The sequence below is a fragment of the Syngnathus floridae genome, chromosome 9, assembly GCF_059516105.1.
Source record: "Syngnathus floridae isolate MCC-2025c chromosome 9, RoL_Sflo_1.0, whole genome shotgun sequence".
Lineage (NCBI taxonomy): Eukaryota > Metazoa > Chordata > Actinopteri > Syngnathiformes > Syngnathidae > Syngnathus > Syngnathus floridae.
The window spans coordinates 8,592,740-8,610,954 of record NC_142421.1 but is presented as its reverse complement, the minus strand read 5'-3'; the positions used below and the strand labels follow the sequence as shown (position 1 = coordinate 8,610,954).

Here is an 18,215-nt window from a genome sequence, read left to right as displayed (position 1 = left end):
CAGTAGGTCACCGAAGGCGCTGTCTGTCACAAACACCAAACCAGCCATCTGAAGATTAACATTTCAGTTACCACTTTGACCTTAAGATATTCTTATCATGCGTAGAGTGTGTGCACTAGATGTATCACTTGCAGTGCACACAACCAAGTTCTTTGTGCAGCATGGCTTGGGAAAACAATATCCAGTATGCAGAGGGTTCAGTTTTGCTTCAAGGCCAAAGAGCCGAAGGTAAATTTTTTTAACTTTGAATAATGTGTGTGTAAGCATAGACAGATAGTGGGATACACAAACAAAGGAACCATTGAGAGTTTTAAAAGTCATATAGGTTTATTTCCCATTTTACTTTGGTAGGACAGGATTTGGGTAGCGCATACTGCTTATCAGTCTTAAATGAAGGCCTCTGAGTTCATTGTGACCAGGCTGAACAGTTAAATACAAAGCATAAGATTTGATTCAATGAAAGCACATTCCGCCAGAACTGAACTTTGATAAAGACTTAAAGGCAAACGGAAGCAGCACATGGGATGAGATGGATGCAGAAAAAAAAATGGGTTTCATTAAAACTGCCTTGGCAGTATGTTAAATAGTTATGCGTAATTTAAGACTATGAGTGTTAGTCGTGGGACTTTGCAGCAGCAGTTGTGCACAGACATAAGATGCATAATTAAATACACAATTTGCCAATTCCCTGTGTAAAACATTTGTTACGCTTTGACTGTGTAATCATTTGGCAATTTGTAAGACCAATGCAAAAAAAAATGTCAACCAGCTTTGTCATTACAACTAAAATTCATTTGGTTCAGTCAAACGAGTCCAAGTTATAGACAAAATGAAGCAGCTAGTTGCATCACTGTGATAGATTAAATCATTCTTCCACGAGGTGTTTCCGTTTTCATGTTATTTCTTCTGGATGATGTCAAGCATTTGCCATATTTTAGTGCAAGTTAATTGACTTACTTGTCCTCTGAGCAATGTGGAATGAAAGATGCTTAGAGCATGAGTCAAAACTTTTGATTAACATGAACTATAATTAATTCAAGTGTGCAACACGGGGCGTAATTGCAAACCCGACGGAAATCTACTTATCCCAAACAGCGAATACTGCTCATTAATAATCTCAGCCTATTCATTTATTTAGGCTGAAAATGATCTAGAGGGCAGTGCAGATGATAGAAATGCAAGCCTAAACACAGTTCTCATACATGTTATTTCATTTTTAACAATTACATGTAAAGTGCAAGTGTTACGATGATTACACATGCAGTCTTAGTTATAGGACTGAACCTTCATGAGCAATACTGGTAATACCAAGCAATGTGAAATTAGTTAAGTATGACATGAAATATTAGGAATAAAGTCCCTTGTCACCCGTCTTAAATTCATATTTAAAAAAGGAGTTTCTTTGATCATCACTGTGTCATACAGCTGGATTCCTTCTTTGACTCGATTTCAATCCATTTCTTCTCCACTTCCACCTGGGAGGAAAAACCACACAAATTGGTGAGATTATAATTGGAACATTAATTTTCCAAAGGCAAGGCAGCAGATTTGATTTTATTTCATACACAAGGTAACTTGAGCCACCGAAGCCACGCCCCCACCACTCGAGCCATTTTACCTGACAATGATAGCGTGTCCAGCTAGTCACGCGTTTCTGTGGCTGGATGTCGTTGACTGTGCCCAGTGACTTGACTGAAGTCTGTGACACGACAGCACCCATGATCTCACATTCCATTGTGATGAACGGATACCAGTCGCTTGGAATTTCCTGATCAGATCCCAACTCTAACTTGCAGGAGAATGAATGAGGGTGGTCGATTGCTGCAAGGGAACAAACAAAGTCAGGGGCTCAACTCATTCTACGGCAAACATTGGCACTTTCCGATGCAATGATCTCCATTGAAGTTATTGTATTCAAGTACTGTAATTATTGCCATTGCATTTATATGGGTCATTGTGGACAAAACAGATTCGTCAAGCATACGGTGTGCGTTACCTGTGTTCTTTGCCGGGAGCCTGTCGATCTTCCAGACGACAGCCGAATAGACATTCTCGTACTTGACGCTGCCGACCGATACCTGCATGACAGGCTGAGACTGTGCATTGCTGAAGGAACCCAAGCGGGCATTTCTGTTCATGCGGGCCTTTAGTGACTTCTGCCGCAGCAAGGCCGCAGTTTGTGTCACTTTGACCCATTCACCTGGCACCGGCACGCGCAATTCTACATTCTCACACAGTGGATACGTGTCCGACACCCCCGTGGCGGAGAGGAATGTTCCTGACATGTTAAGAAAGGCCTGTAGCTCAACATAGGCACCTTGAACGGTGACCACAGCTTTTATCGAGAAAGGAATTTCTGTGCAACCCAAATACATGGTCTTGTACCGCATCAGCTCCACTCGACAAGCATCAGGAGGATTGAACTTTATCAGTCTGGACATGTGAAACTCGGTCTCATTCACACACTTGTGGAGGTGGCAGTCTGTGATCTCCATCCAGAGCTCATTGTCATCTTCAGATCCATAACTCGCATTTGAACGCAACAGGCCTAGGTCGTTTAGAGCGAGAAAGCAATCGCCGACTCCATTCAGGAAAGCAAGACAGTGAACCTGAGTGAAGGCAGTCCGCTCCATGACTCCTCCAAACTTATCTTGTTGTATCCAGATGTGGTCAGTGATCTGCAGCGACAGCTCCTGCTCCTCGTAACTCCGCCTAGGCTGGTGGGGTAGTGGCATCTTAAAGATCTCCTCTTCCATGGAGACCACCAGGTCCTCCATGTCTTTGTGTATAGTGGAGCCAAACTTGAGGAGTTGTTCCACTTCTGCTTCATGATTCACCTCCAGCTTGGGGTGGTAGCGTTTCTTTTCGGTGTAGGTGAAATGTTCGACTTTCACTGTGAGAACTTTGCGAGGCTCGCTGTAACTTTCTAGCTTGAGGTCCGAGAGCCGACACTGAGGCAGGAGCTGGAACTCTTTGAAGGGTTTCTCAAGACCTTTCTCATAATACATCTGCAGGACACCTCCTGGTAACAAACGGAGGTAGATGGGCCCCCACTGCCTTGATGACATGCGATTCTTTTTTTCTGGAATCCTGAGCATCACAGGCCAACCATCCCTCCTGTGGCTACGAAACAAGCCCCGGGGGACAAACTGAGAAGGTCCCTCGCTTATCACCTCACATTTTGAACTGAGTGACCGCTCATCTCTCTTGTAGCTTTCTGTCTCACCGTTATTGTCCGATTCTGCTCGGAGGCCTTCCATTTTGTTGCAAACAAAAGACAAAGTGTTCTGGAGGTGATCACGTGGAGGCTCATGGCCATCTTTGGTCCGTATAAAGAAACGTGGTAGACTGTTGTCAGGCTCTGAGTCTGAGGAGGAGCTGCCCGCATCAATGCTGTGTCCAGAGCTGTCCCAGAAAGGGTTCAAGTGTCCTGACTTCGCTTGGTAAGTAGGGAAGGGGTTTGATCCATCTGAACTCAGTCTCGGGGTTTCTGGTGCAGGAGAGGGAGTAGAAGTGGGAGATGTGCTGTTGAAGCGCTGGAAGAAGTTGCTTTCCTCTCTGGAGTTGGAGCGAAATGGAGACGCGAGTCTTGAAACACCACTCACGGGGGTGTGTAGGGGCGTGTTACTCAAAACACATGAACTTCCACTGACACTTGATTGGCTTTGAGGAGATTCCAGGGAGCTGTTCAGGCTCCAGGAAGTGTCTCTGATAGGAGGAAGCACTAATTTGAGACCATTGGGGCGTGGTAGTGCCGCTTTGATACACCCTGTTGATTGTCGGGGCTTCTGTGGTGAGGAAAATGCTGTGTTGTCATCTTCAAATGTAACCCAGTTCGAGTGATTGGTGGAACACATGACTGATAGCACTTCAAAACAAAAGCTCCTGCTTTGCTTTGACGACGCAGAATGAGTCTTATCTGCAAGAAGGGGAGATTACAGAAAACAGTTAGAAAATCATGGAAGAGATTTCATTGGATAAGGTGGATTTGCTTGAACAAGGTGAGCTCAAGTCAATGTATTGAAATGAAATGCAGGATATATGTCAAAGCGTTTGCACATGTACAAGTGTTCAAGTCTGGGGTTCCCTCTGTAAAGTTATGTAATATTTGGAAGGCAACAACTTTAAAGAAGCCTCAATTCCGTTTTACGGGACCAATGAGCACCCTTGATCCAACCTCAGAAAAGCAGATGATTTTGGTCGTACGGACGGACAGATAGGGTGGAATAAATTTAGCTAAAAACAAAAGTCAAAAGACAAGTACAGGCTTTTCCATGAGCTCCTCCCTTCCTCTACATTTCAATATTTTTTGGGACAGAACTCCTGTTCCCTAAGCAGAACAGAAAAGAGAAGCTTCTAAATATTTACAGAACAAAAGAATAAATTCCATACATTCTTTTTGGACAAACAGACATGCACTCATGTGGCAATGCGCTCTCATTTGTCTGCACATACAACAAATATTACCTAAACGCAAGATCAACTTGAAAAACACACGCGAAATGTGATGAGCCCATTGTAAATAGGACTACCTATAAAATGCAAACTATTTCTGAGTCATATCAGCCCAACAAGCTAGAACACATAACAGACTGATAACCAGACAGAGTTGACTGAGTCAAACGGGTTGTAAAATGCGCCATTCTGTTTCATAATGAGGCCACGCCGTTTTAGGACATCACAGTCATCAAAGCTGGTTTATAAAAACTAAGAGCATCATGTACGGATAGATGAGCAATTCCAACATGCTCAATCATGTGGAGAGTTACATCATGCCTTGAAAATACAATGAGTTCAAAAACAGTAATTCTATGTTAAAAACAACAAAAAACCCAATTAGACTTGCATTTGATGGTTGGTTTGACCACAGTCACTGTTATCAAGTGCAGAGAATGCGATGACCCATTTCCAGAGGCAAAGTGTCGACTCATCAGTAAGCGAGCAGAAGAGAAACTGCTGCTCAGCACACACACTGGAAACACAACGTGCAACAAGCATCACTCGTTAGCCATTATTAACTTTTATTCCATGGACCCCAGCTCTTTCCCAACCATAATAGAACAATAAGTGGAATATAATAACATGGGAGTCATTTTAAAACAGTACTTTTTTTCCTCTGGAGTTTTTATTTCATAGTATGAAATATACCAGCAGTATCTAGTGAGATCTTATACAAGAGCTGTGTCAGTGATTCTGCTTTCACAATAGTACAGCATTGGCCTGTGTAGTCCATATTTGGGGGTGCTGAAGTACCCCAAAAGTAGATCAAGGCACCCCAAAGTGCCAAAGTTTTCAGCACCCCTTAACTTAGAATCGCCCCTGCACTACACTACTGAAATGCAGTTTTGGTGACTATGGTTAGAAAGGTACTTGAACAATAAAGTGCATATGCCAACCACCATAATTTATAGCAAAATACATTAAAGAAAATTGGCAATCGTGGTTTTACTTTAAACTTTGCATGCTCAGTTAGAGAATTAAGTATAACTCTTGTTATTAGATTGTGCAGGTGTACCTTTTGTTGTGACCACTTGGTGTGCTTACATTATGAAAGTTAGGAGAGGTTGGCGATGTCGTGCTCTCCAGAGTGGAGGGATTTACAGTAAATGTTAGGAAAGATGCCGATCACTTCACTTCCCCTGCTCAGTGCATCCAAGCGGAGCTTCAGCCGCGGACACCCACGACAGCGTCGCCCGAGCTCTCGTGTCCCGAACACGCAGGCCCGCTCACCGGATTCGCAGCTTATCACGATTGTTTTGACTTAGTGAACTTAATAGTATGTTTAGTCACACGCTCAACACACGACTGAACAGCAAACGCCCTTAACTCAACTACTACGATTGACAACATTGCAAAAACACAAGCCTAACTTCTTAAAAAAACGGACTTTTCGGCGTACTGGAACGTCGCACAAACTATCACAACTCCACTGAAAGCAGGCAGTAATTGAGCTAAAGGCAAGATAAACTTACAAAATCACATAGATGGTTCACTCGTTGAGGTCATCACTTAATTTGATGGACAAAGATGACAGCAGGTCGGTTCGGTTCTCTTCAAAATGGCAGTGAATCCCGGGAGTGTTAACTCTGTCCGACCGTCCTCCGACGGGACATTGCAGGAAAAAAACACACACAACCGCGTTGCGTTCAGGAATGTGGGAAAGGAAACACTTCAACTTCTCTTCGTTGTTGGGACTGACTGTGTACAACTGAAAACGATCGTTTACTCGTCATATCATAGATTTAATCACAGATTATGTAACAAATGTTAATAGTTTGTGCAACTATTGTTGAATTTGTTTTAAAAGGGGCTCCTGCAGTATTTCAGCATTTTTAAAAGTGAAGAGACTGTACAGAAGAGACAAGTACAGAATTGTTCAAGAAAAATCTTAATATGCTACTAATTAATCAAGGATTAGGCCAGAATACTTAGGTTCATTCCCTTTTGAAAATGGTTGCATAATTGGATAACTTTGCTGGCCTGTGCGCTTTCAACACAAAGAACTAGAACAACCCTTGATATCATCAGCCATATACGTCTATTTATTTTGAATGTGAGAATAAGTTGGAGTGCACGCGGAAAACTCACGCAAGCACATAGAGAACATCAAACCCTACACAGGAAGGCTGAAGCTGAGATTCAACATAAGAACCATTTGTTACCATGATGCTCTCTAAATTAAATGATAGGGGCTTTGAGATCCTGAGCTGAACTCATGACCTCTGACCTTTTTACAGGTTTCGATAGATTTATGAACTTTCCAAAATTGTGTTAAATTTCACATAAAAGTGAAAGATGCTTCATCAGCAAAGGGGAAAACTAATTCATATTTGCTCTATTTTCACTTCCTTGTACCTGATGTTTAGAGTGAACCACAAGCTCACACTTGCATTAAATTCCCTTTCAAATAGTCATCCTTGTGAATTTTAAAGCAACATTTTTTTAGGACTGCATTCTCATTTTTTGCCAAAGAAAGTGACATCATTAAATAATAATGTTGAAACAGTTATGTCAAATTAAATGGCGCCGCCTTATTTCTCAGTGGTAAAGGGTGGGTCTGGTTTAAAACAAAATCTTAAAAAATGTAGAAAACAACGTTAAGGATCATACAAAGCTGTCTCATTCTAAAGACAAATATCTCTTTATTCTGATTTGCACGCACATTGTTGGGCTTTCAATGTTACACTGTGATGATACTAGCACAGTACTTTTCCATCGTGTGGCTACAGTTAGCAAATCCATGTGAACCGAGTGAAGACTACTAGCAAGCAAACCAGTGAGAGGCTACGTTGCCTTACCTCATCATGTCACAACAAGCCAGGAGTAAAATTGCAGCTGCACACTGCACGCTGCGTGAACCAGCTTGTCGAAGCAACAGTTCAAAAGTCCAGGCAACGCCGCATCCCCATTATACAAACTTTGAGACACACCCAAAATTAAGTCGGTACAGACTTCACATTGTGTGAGAAACATTTGCACAGTCATAAATGGATATATTGTGGAACATACAATGTTTCAATGCATATAATAAATGTATGGTGAAAAATAATTCTCATCTACAATAAATTTTGAGGCTGTAACGTACTAAACAGGAGGGTATATCCACACTTTAGTGCATAAAAAAAAGAAGATCAGACTCATTCGGGACGGGACACTTTACAAGCTACAACTTGTCCATTGTAGACTTTTTTTCCCATGTAAACAGTTAAGCAGTCAGAGATTCTTGGCAGACATCATTGTTGTCCTATTAAGAGGACTCTCCAAAAGAAGGGATGGATTCAAGTGTTACATTGTTGATCGTTGGAAACCCTTCTTAAGCTTATGCAAGGGCTATACATTAAAGGTGTGAAACAATCTGAGCATGTAAAAACAGCCGCACTCACATTTTGTGTTCAATACGCAGCAGGAGCAGTGTCGTTTCTCGCTCACATACACAGAAACAGGAAAACAAAAAGGCTGCTTGATTAACAGGATTTGGTCGTCAAGTCAGCAAACTTTATCCATTTCCTGCATTCCATTTGGAAGGAAAGTGGTTTCTCTCTTATTCTACTCTGGCCTAAAGGTCAAACAGCTTCCGGCAGAATTTATGGGATTCTGTTATGAGGACAAAAAATTGGCCTCTTCCGTCAGTTGACTATTTGTATTGCCACAATGTAAAATGTAGAAGTTTCTGAGGCTTTGCTTGTGATCCGGTTTTGGTGACATGGTGGTATTAGTACCAGGATGACACACAGGGTGTGTCGGGGGTTGGTCGGGGCTCCACATTGTCTGCAAGGTGCTCTCATGATCCCAAATGGAGCCATTATTTTTTGGGAGAGGGGAACTGCTAGCGACCTTTGTTCTTCTTGGCATTTGCCTGTGGAAGATATATTCATAAGACAACTCACTTTAGGATATTTTGCTCACACACACTAGTCATCATAAATTCCAAGTTTCTCCATATCACATGTGTACAAAAGAGGACGTCTATAACAATCCATTACCCTCAATTCAATCAATGAAGTCTAGTTTTTGCAAACAGAGAGGCCCTAGTTTAAAAAAGCAGTCATTCTTGCCAAGTGACTTTGCCGAGCCCTCTGGTAATGATTTTTCAAAACGCAGCTAGTGACTCTGATTCAATTTCACGCTAAGAAACAGACATGAGCAAAAAAAAAAAAAAATCATTTTCAGATTGATTTGCGTATGAAATCATGATTGTGCAGAACACTGCCAAAGATATGGTGTGCATTATATGTGAAAGCAGTGATTTGGACACGTTAGAAACCCGTAAAATGAACTTTCACGACAAATAATTTTCATAGGTCCTCTTGCCTCGACTGTATAACCCTACTGGATGTAAAAAGACATAAAAAGAAAAGTAACAGCCCTGATTTGCGTGAGATTCAAGCTGGTAAACTAATAGCTCAGGTTTACTTTGCATTCCTTTGAAAATCTAGGAAACATGCTGCGTCTGGTTTCTGTCCTTAAGGAGAAAACCAGCACCTTCAGATCCCACACATGTTCTGTCCTGCCATTTGGCAACCTGCTCTTGGCAGGCCGCACACACTTAAGAGTGGACCTCTTACAACTCAAACCTAACGCCTTTTTCAGATGGTGCGTTTCCTATCAGAACACACACCGCTACCACTGACCTCTGCGTCCACCTTGTAATTGGCAGAATCTTTACAACACCACGGCACACAGTCTGAAAACATAAGTTCATGCCTCGAGAGACACTTGAGTTTTGTCATTGGAGCTTCCAGTTTTCTTTTGACTTGGCTCACCCATATATACATGTAAATAAAAACTAAATATGGCCTGCTCTGACTGGCAACCATATAGAGCTTCAAATATAAGAAATAAAAAAGAAGTTTGGTCCTCTGTGTACCTTGCTCCCCAGTTTGAGTGTGTCGATCTCCTCTTTCTGTTTGCTCAGCGTCTCGTTCATACTACACAAATGGTCACTCATCATGCTAAGCTGGTCTTCATAGCTCCTCTTGGTCGTGCTCAATTCATCCTGCACAACGCATGACAATTTTAACGGAGGGAACTGGAACTAAAGAGGTCTGTGATGCTTTTCTTGGAAGATCCACAAACCTGCAAGTGTGTGATGTTCTGACTGGCCCGTTTCATCTCTTCGACAATCGTCTCACGTGATTTCTCTGCAATGGCTAATCTCTTGGCCAAAGCACGGCACTAGAAAGATGAAGTGATTACGTTTTACTAAAAGCAAAAAAAACCAACAATATAGCATGCCTTAATTTGAAGACACTATGAAAAGTTAAAATATAGATTGAAGTAGGGACATTTTTGACACATAATAAGGATTACCCCGACCCCGATCTTCCACTCCTTATCCTTCAAATATTTAGAAGTGTTGTTATATTTACGTGTACTACTCTGTAAGAGTCATTGCAAAGATGACTTACAATACTAAATGGCTAAGAGGTTATTTCCTCAAAAGCACTACAATTGTTTTTCAGAAAGACTTTGAAGGGAAGGCTTCACCTCAGAATGGAAGTGCACCGCTTTGCTGTCTGACACCTGGAGCTGAGTGGTGAGCTCTCCCACTCTGGTCATGTAGTGAGTTTTTATCAGCTGCTCCCTGGATTCCTCGTCTCCCACCTGCAAAACACACGCAACATCCTGCAATGTTACTCACACCGGATTTATCGATTGGGAACACGCTGCTTTGAACCTTTTCATGCAAATGCATGGCCACTCACATGCTCGACAACGGGTACGGTACACAACATGCCAACCTGGAGGGAGGAGACAAACACAGCTGTTGAGTAAACTGCAATAATAAATTCAGGCCTGACCAGTTCTGGATTATAGGGGCACATTAAACCTATAATATTCTTCTATTGCGCTGCATCAGCAAATTTAGATGTCTGAGGCAAATTTAGATGTCAGAGTTTTATCTTACAAAAAAGCGTGGGAAGAACAGGAACAGACAATAATAGTTACAGAAAATCAGACCACGAGGAGGAATGTTCCTCCGCAAGATAAAATTAAGAGGTGACTGTACCAGGCTGGTGCACATAGTTTCTTTCGCAGTGGTTTTCAAAGGCGTCTCAACTTCCTCGTGGTTCTGTGTCAGCGAGCTGACCACAGTCGTCTGAGAGTTCCGACCTTCCCCAAGAGCCATGGCGAGCTGTGCTTCCAGGTCTGAAATACGCTGGTTCTCCTTTTCCAGTCGCACCTTCCCCAGCTGAGCTTCAAGGAGCCAGTGTTCCTTTTCCTGCTCAAGGCGTGCAATCTTCTCCTGACTCTGCTGCACCTACAGGAGGCCAGCAGGGCACAAATATTAAGAAGCAAACTAAGGGAGCAAAGCAATTCTCAAACGGAATACATAAACATTTTAATCCAGCTAGCATGATCTCCTTTTGCAGCAATTTCTGAAACGATGAACTACCTGTATTCAACTTGAATTGGCATTTTGTCCAATCAGCCTCATACAAGAGAGTCACATAATACTGACACAAAATGAAAGTGACCTACGGAGGAAGCACCATCATACCTGTTGAGTGAGACCTTCTCTACTCTCAGTGGAGCTCGTGAGTATCCGGCGATTGGCCAGTGCTTCCCTGTATGGAACGGACTGTGGCCTGGGCTAAACACAAGTAGGCACAACCTAAAAACTTTATAGGAGGTTACATCTGCCTAAATAGGTTAAGTAATGCTCATAAATAATGCTATAATAAGTTGAATGTAAATATTTGTAAATATAGATCTATACTGGATCACCATATGGTGAAAACTCAGACTAAATGAGAAGAGGCTGGGAACATTTACCCTTTTGAGAGCTTGAATGTAAGCAGCTGCTTTCTTTTTGTTGGAAAGCATAATCTCGGCTTGTAAAGGGTTAAGGGCCACTGTATTTCCTCTGGGACCATAGCCCGACGACGTGAAGAAATCCAAGTTGTTGCTGAAGAATGTAGCAAGCTGCAAGAAACCACAGATATTGAGCCTCATAAAATTCAAACTTTAGTAGCTACTTGAGATAGAAGGCAACAGTGATGGATAAAATAAATGCGCAGTTAGGATTTCACACATCGTGCACCAGCATGTGTGCAGCGGGTCTCCCATCACTCACGTCTTTATTCAAAAAGAGAAACCGTTTATCAGTCACTCTGGCAGGGGAGCAGCTGCAAAAACTGTGATTTTGACAGTCGCTTTGAAAATTTAACTACCGGCCACCTGAGTTCCGACTAAAGTGGCAATTTAGCATCATGATACCAACTGCTGACAAATCTCTACTGTGCCTTAGAAGGGATATTGTGTGGTGCGTGACAGATGAGTGGGGAACGTGGCTGCTGATCGCCCCCTATTGGTCATACCTTGCCTGTGCTGCTGGTCAGTGAGCCAAGGGAACCCAGCAGACATTCTGTGGTGGTGAATAGTTTCTCTGTGGCAGTGGGGAGGTCTTGCTCTAAACTTGCCTTCTGGTTGTAGTGCTTTGACATTTCTGTGCGCACACACAAAGCGAGAAACAGATGCAGAAAAGTAAGAAATGCAAGACAGGTTTCTATATTGTATGGATTTTGAATCGTATTTTGAAACGAATGCTGTTGAAAAAAGGACACCTATGGGATGTGTTGATAAAAGTGCCTTGTTATGTGAAGTCAGTGTCACAATGAAACCAAGTAATGATGACACAAGAAGCATCCATTGTTTGGTTATATGTTGACCTGCACTGCTGGCACTAACAGCATGGTGGCTATGAGCAAAGAGGGGATAGTTCAACAAAAGTTAAGTTTGTGCTGTCAAATTTGTGATTTGATTGCGATATTTAATGACTCTTCTGACCCCTCAAGTGACTACTTTTTCAAAAGTCGTTGTTAGTTATCACATTTTATCTTGCCACTACATGTCAGTGTCTTTCAAATTCTAGCACGGATGTTTAAAGAATGGGATCAGAGATTAGATAGAGGAAACACAGTTGAATTTGTGGTGGATTTGTCGAATTGTGAATAGTCAGCACTTCATTTTTTATTCTAGGCTTTTATATAAATGCTTTATAATGGATTATGGAAAAGAATAAGGAAAACTAATTCTGATTGTCATTAGCTCATTAATTAGCTGTTATACTTTTATTAGCTCTAATGCTTGTGAGAGGTTACAGCTGGGGTTGGTTGACACATTAACAACCAAACACTAAATCATGCAAGGCCAGATTACGTACGATTCCTTTCTCTCTTTATACTAAAGAAAAACATGCATTCTCTGAATCGTTATCAAAAATATTCCAAGATGGCAATACCAGGATTCATAAGGCTATAAAAGTCAGTGGTTCAGATAATTATATGACTGAAACAGCGGTTTACCTTTAACGGCATCATTAAGACTGTGCAAGCAAGCTGACAATTGGGTGAAGACAGCAGAGGTATTACTTTGCGGCATACCATCCTGACGAACACCTAAGACAAAAAATATATATATTTATGCGTATTAAAAACAGCATAGGCAAAAATCCTAAAACAGGTTTGAATAATTCATGTTAACTTACTGGGAAAAGTCAACAGGCTAATGTAGTTCTGTAGTTTGTCAAACACTAATGTCACTCTCTTCACATCATTCTGCAGTTCTCGGTTCTTTAATGTGAGGGCAGTAGTGCAAAGTGGTGTTTGGCACTCCTCCTCTAGGCTGAGAGGAGAAGACAGTAAAAAAAAAAAAAAAAAAAAATCCTCCTCCACTCTTTGCCCTTATTACACACATGCATGAACACTGCTGACCTTTTTAGTTGATAAGGGAGAAGCTTTTGTAGGAAACGGCAATATGTGGAGAAAATGTCACTAAAGTTCTTCAGCTTGTCCACAGTCTCCTACAATTCATCAGCAAGGTAAAATTGATTTTGGTTGGATACAAAGACAGGGGAAACATGTCTTTTTTGAAGAACCTCTCACCAGCACTGTAACCGTGTCCTCCGTGATACTTTGGTGTAACTGCAGAAAACTCTCCTCTAGGGGGCGTACATATACCGCATTCTCATGCAGATACTGAGAGAACTGGCAGGAGACAAAGTTTGTAAGCCTATGTACGCAAGTCTTCATTCTTATTAAAGTTGTGCTTGTCAGTCTACTAACCTTCTGATTCAAAGGAGAAATGGACTCAATAGAAGAGTCCAGTGGATAGATGTGGACTCTCTGCTCAGTATATGAATGGAAGTTCAACAGACCAGCCACCAGGTCCTGAATGAAGCTAAAGGCTTGACCTGCCAAATCCCGAGCTTTAAGCTGAATTAAAAAAATAATAATAACAATTACTTAAAACTACAGTGTGTAGAATTGTTGATGTTTGAAATGCAAATTGAATCGAACAAACGGCGCACTACAGACGAGAACGTCCTCTAAACACCCACCTGATGTCTTCGATTGTGTGACGGGACATTCAGACTGTTGTAATCACTAAATTCTAGAAGATGAGAGAGACAAGGAAGATGTTTCACTGAGCAAAACTTTTTCCTAGAATTTTAGCATAGGGTAATAATTAATTTCAGCACGCTCTCTGACTCTCAAACTCATGTTATGTCATAAACTGAGAAGCCCTTGTACATACGTACTTAGTAGCAAAATGATGTATTTCTATTGCATTCATGACAAAGAAATCTCATGGTATAATTTCCTGTTTGAATGCAAAACACTCACGGGTGTCGTTAAAGGGCACTTTCTCCTGGATAACGCTGCTGCTTTGTTTCAGTTGTCTGTTAAGTTCTGACTGGCATCGTCTTAACTGCTGCTGACTGCACACAGAAAAAAAAAATCGCAACAGGACAATTTGTTATTCATTTCTGATCACGTGATGCAGCCTTGATGGAAAAAAAAAAAGACATACCACTCCTCTGCTCTCAATCGGCAATCTTTTCCCTCCCTCTCCAGAGTCTGTGTTTTAACCTAAAAAAAAAGAAAAGAAAACCGCACAGACCAAATACAACCAAGTCATCTTATAATCCATCATCCCCTTGGCTTCCTTGTTCAAGGTCATTCTCACCTCCAGTCGTGCCTTGTCACTCTGCAGCCTCTCGATGGTTTCTGAGTACTTGGCAGTGAGTCCATCCACGACAGCTTGATGATGTTGAGAGCTTCGCTCCAACTCTTCCAGACGTGACCTCATCTCAGCCTCCTCCTTCTTGTGCTGCTCGTCTGCCTCGTAAAACTAAAAAAATCCCAAAAAGAATAACAAATGCAGTTTTCTATAACAAATACCGTTCTATACTGCTCAGCATCTTTAGCCTAAAAAAATAATAATTGTGCATTACCTGAATGTGAAGCCTCTCATTTTCTTCAATCTTTTTTTGCAGGTCCTCATCAAAAACACTTTGTGTCCGCCCACCATGGTGTGAAGGAGAATCTCCTTTATTCTGACAGTGGAAAAACAAGAGTATTTAATCATACCATCAAAATACACGCAGTCAAATTGTTGTCAGTGTTTCCTGATTTCCTGAACATTTATACTCAAGCAACAGGTTTGGGACTACAGCTTTAGAAGAATTGAACAATGATCACCTTCCCCCTTTTGCTCTTTGCTTCATTAGCAGCTAGCTCCTCTTGAAGAAGCTCCACCCTCTTGGCCAGCTGCTGGTTCCGAAAGCTGAGGCTGTCCATCTCCTGCTCTTGCTTCCTCAGGCTCTGATCCCTTTGCTTCAGTTGCTCCTGAAAAACAAAAAAAACAAGCAATAAAAAAAGGAGTGATGGTGGTGCAAGAATCACCAGACTCTTTTATACGGAGATCACACTGAATTTCTAAATTTCTCTGTGCAGAAGGAACTTTTGTTAGAATTGGTCTCTGAACTGTTAAATATTTCAGCAGACAAAAAAACCCCTCAAAGATGCAGAGTAGGGCTGCGTGATTTATTTAAAAGTCACTTTACTTTGAGAGAAGCCGAGTTGGCCTGTTCATCGACAACTGCCTTCTTCAGCACCTGGTTCTGGGCACGAAGCTGTGAAAATATACACAACAGTGGTATAAATGTGTATTAAAACATCAGCTGTTGAGATTATACTTGTTTAAATAATTTTCATTTTAACAGGGCACAATTGTTTAAACCCCTGAACTTTACTAGCATAAGCGTGTGTCAGAGACAACTACATCGTCAGCACTTCCTGACTGAGATACAGCAGTTCTCTAACTTGGTGATCAAACAGGAAATAGCAGATACTGACTGACCAATGGCCAAGGACTCAGCTGACATAGAAACAAAGGGCACATTGAGGAAAAAACAGTCATTAGCGCCGTTACGAACCAGTTTACCATATGCAGTTTTGAAAGCGAACAACCACGTGACATTGTGAGCATTTCAGTGTCTAATTGTAGACCCACATGAAATGTCAATCAAACAAATGAGTTTGGTTAACAAGTTTTGTATGATATTTTATTTAAGAATAAGAGTTTGAAAATTTGTTCCAAATAATAAGAACGAGAAGTGTTTTTTCAGAGACAATCTTATGCAAGTCAATAAAATAACAGATTCAATTCAATATCAGCAGTCATAAATTTAAGTGAAAACATAAGCAGGAATAGTTGTATCACATTCCTTTCCATTGTCTTAAAACTGACACGTGGCACACTTGATTCCTATTATTATATCAAGATGCATTTGTATGCTGAGGGTTATTGCTAAATAAGCTTTATGATGTGGGGCATAATGTCATGTCTTCACAGTGGGGATGTAATGTTGAAATAACCCATTTAATCATTTCGTACTGACTCGACATGGTAAAAAGCAAATTATTAGTAGGTAATAGTTGGGGAAGGGGGTGTGGGGGTACATAATCACATCTCAAGTAGTCCTTTAGTGACAGTCTACGTATGTACGTTCGTATGAAATATCATAAGCTATGTGATATTAAGGGTTACTTTACCTTGGAGTACTCCTGTGCCAACCTGCTGTATTTGGTCTGCAGATCCGTGACATTAGCCATAGTTATCGGAAACTTTGTCGCGTCCAAGCGATGAGACCTTCTTCTGCGTACGAAATGATTTCCAATGAACTTGAGCAAAACTCTCCACTCAGCTTGACGGACGCTGCGAATATGAACCCTGGCTAGCTCAGGTTGCGTTTTTGCGAGATGATTGTTGCACTACGATAAATCATTGGCGGTGCACACATCGCCTAAAAGGAGCCACTGGTTTTGGACAACGTAAACGGTGTTCAGCAGATTTACGCAATGACGCAAATGCGGATGTTATTCGGACTTGAAAGCGGTGTGATGAAGTTAGCATTATCAGCGATGGCAGCGCATAGCAGGCTAACGAGTTAGCAAAGTAGCAAAACACAACCCGGTCGTGTCAAAAAGCACATCAATAAACCCCTTGCGGAGTGGTCCGACACAATATTCTCTACGAATACTCTCAAAAAGGAAGAGTGGCTGTTGTTACGTTGGCAAGCAAAGGCTTGACAAGTCAGTCATCGTCTACAATACTTTCGTTTTATTATTATTCCTCGGCGAGCCAGCCAGACACAAGCTCAGAGGTCAGAGTTCAAGGAAAAATAGAACTGCTGAGCAGCTTTATTGCGCTTTCTAGCGGCTGGAGGTATATGGTGAACGCTACAAACAACAAATTCTTGCAAGAAAAACCTTAAATATTTCAAGTATAAGGTTTTCACTGTTATGATAGCCCTCTGGAAAGCTCTCAACAAAACTACGTTTGCAATCTGTGGACGTGACTGAGCAGCACAAATGTATGTGACCTAATGAGAATGAAAAATTTCCATTCCTGTTTTTTGGGTTGTTGGGGGGGTTTTTTGCAGAAGAGTGAATTTAAGTTTTTGGGTGATATATTTTGGCAGTGCATACTTCTTATTTTTCACACAAATGAAATGAATTAATTAATTTAAATTGATTGATTTACTCAGATGTAGTGGTGCCCAAACTCAAGTCAAAGCACTATGACTATCATTTTAATGTCTGGCACCAGTGACAAGTATATCAAGTGATTCAAAAGAAAATGTGACATGGAGACAGTGGAGGAAAAAATGGTGGTCTCTTAATTTGAAAGGAATGTACATTAATATTATTCTACTACATTTATCATTTCATTAATTGATCCAGTTCTAGTTATAATTACTTTCATGTCAGTGATTAACTTTCCAATTAATAACTCATTGAAGGTGTTGTTGAACATTGAAAGATACATTAATATTTACATGACCTCATTTTGACTAGAAGTAAAATGGCATGTTGTCAAAGCATCCAACAGTGCTGAAATCCTTGACAATTCATTTCCCCCTAATCCATAATAATCTCTTTATATGGTCACGACATATTAACAGCTCTACAATTTCAATCTCAGTGTATGCTTCACAAGTAGTCACATAAAGAAGTGAATATTCTTCACCAACATAAGAAGCATCATTTGCCACTTTTGTACGTGGAAAACTCAACACACACTGCAGCCAGTGGCTCCAGCATTGTCTGGTTGCCTGGCAACTGTCGGCGTGGCGTGGTTGCTAAGGCCATGTGGGAGGGGGGGAGGTGATGCTGCTCTGATTTCCAGCTGAATTGAGGCAGTCAGTAGGGAGAAGCCCCCACCTCCCAACTTCCAGTCCACACACAGGACTCTATTGAACAATAGTGCAGCACCAATGGGCCTGAGGCTCTTGTACAGTACTAGGTCACCGCCGTGCTCATCCCTCAGTCTTCTATGACAAATCAACTTATAGCAAAGAATGTGTTGAGGACATATGATGATATAGGCATCTCCGGCACGGTCCGCATTAATGCGAGGTGCAA

At 41.4% G+C, this 18,215-nt stretch overlaps 2 protein-coding genes across 4 annotated transcripts; both read right to left on the bottom strand.

Annotated features, from left to right (window-relative positions):
* Positions 1 to 301: 301 nt before the first annotated feature.
* On the bottom strand, positions 302 to 6,219 carry ston1 (stonin 1). 2 transcript variants are annotated; one of them, XM_088384258.1, is made up of 5 exons: positions 5,973 to 6,219; positions 4,847 to 4,972; positions 1,997 to 3,919; positions 1,619 to 1,821; positions 302 to 1,475 (listed from the first exon to the last, which is right to left on the bottom strand). In XM_088384258.1, exons 2-5 carry the CDS (start codon positions 4,929 to 4,931, stop codon positions 1,410 to 1,412), a joined length of 2,277 nt encoding a protein of 758 aa, XP_088240384.1. In that variant the 5' UTR covers positions 4,932 to 4,972; positions 5,973 to 6,219; the 3' UTR covers positions 302 to 1,409. The 2 variants fall into 2 exon arrangements, with proteins under 2 accessions (XP_088240384.1, XP_088240385.1); XM_088384259.1 differs by lacking the exon at positions 4,847 to 4,972 and having other exon boundaries at positions 5,973 to 6,218.
* Positions 6,220 to 7,117: 898 nt separating this feature from the next.
* Positions 7,118 to 16,970, bottom strand: ppp1r21 (protein phosphatase 1, regulatory subunit 21). 2 transcript variants are annotated; one of them, XM_088384256.1, is made up of 22 exons: positions 16,344 to 16,970; positions 15,353 to 15,421; positions 14,988 to 15,134; positions 14,741 to 14,842; positions 14,473 to 14,637; positions 14,317 to 14,375; positions 14,130 to 14,224; positions 13,844 to 13,896; positions 13,569 to 13,718; positions 13,389 to 13,490; positions 13,218 to 13,306; positions 12,992 to 13,128; positions 12,810 to 12,902; positions 11,823 to 11,950; positions 11,278 to 11,427; positions 11,003 to 11,095; positions 10,511 to 10,762; positions 10,206 to 10,241; positions 9,988 to 10,125; positions 9,577 to 9,675; positions 9,368 to 9,496; positions 7,118 to 8,356 (listed from the first exon to the last, which is right to left on the bottom strand). In XM_088384256.1, exons 1-22 carry the CDS (start codon positions 16,401 to 16,403, stop codon positions 8,327 to 8,329), a joined length of 2,376 nt encoding a protein of 791 aa, XP_088240382.1. In that variant the 5' UTR covers positions 16,404 to 16,970; the 3' UTR covers positions 7,118 to 8,326. The 2 variants fall into 2 exon arrangements, with proteins under 2 accessions (XP_088240382.1, XP_088240383.1); XM_088384257.1 differs by having other exon boundaries at positions 9,988 to 10,104; positions 16,344 to 16,969.
* Positions 16,971 to 18,215: the final 1,245 nt, after the last annotated feature.

What these genes read in the sequence shown, in the direction of transcription:
- ston1 (XM_088384258.1), bottom strand. Translation starts at nt 4,931, where the DNA reads ATGAGTCGACACTTTGCCTCTGGAAATGGGTCATCGCATTCTCTGCAC. An exon ending in GGTCAAACCAACCATCAAAT is followed by an intron (nt 3,920 to 4,846) that starts GCAAGTCTAATT and finishes CCCTTCTTGCAG; the next exon opens with ATAAGACTCATTCTGCGTCG. An exon ending in GGACACGCTATCATTGTCAG is followed by an intron (nt 1,476 to 1,618) that starts GTAAAATGGCTC and finishes TTTTCCTCCCAG; the next exon opens with GTGGAAGTGGAGAAGAAATG.
- ppp1r21 (XM_088384256.1), bottom strand. Translation starts at nt 16,403, where the DNA reads ATGGCTAATGTCACGGATCTGCAGACCAAATACAGCAGGTTGGCACAG. An exon ending in TGACCAGCAGCACAGGCAAG is followed by an intron (nt 11,428 to 11,822) that starts GTATGACCAATA and finishes GGTTTCTTGCAG; the next exon opens with CTTGCTACATTCTTCAGCAA. An exon ending in CGGTGCACTTCCATTCTGAG is followed by an intron (nt 9,676 to 9,987) that starts GTGAAGCCTTCC and finishes TCATCTTTCTAG; the next exon opens with TGCCGTGCTTTGGCCAAGAG.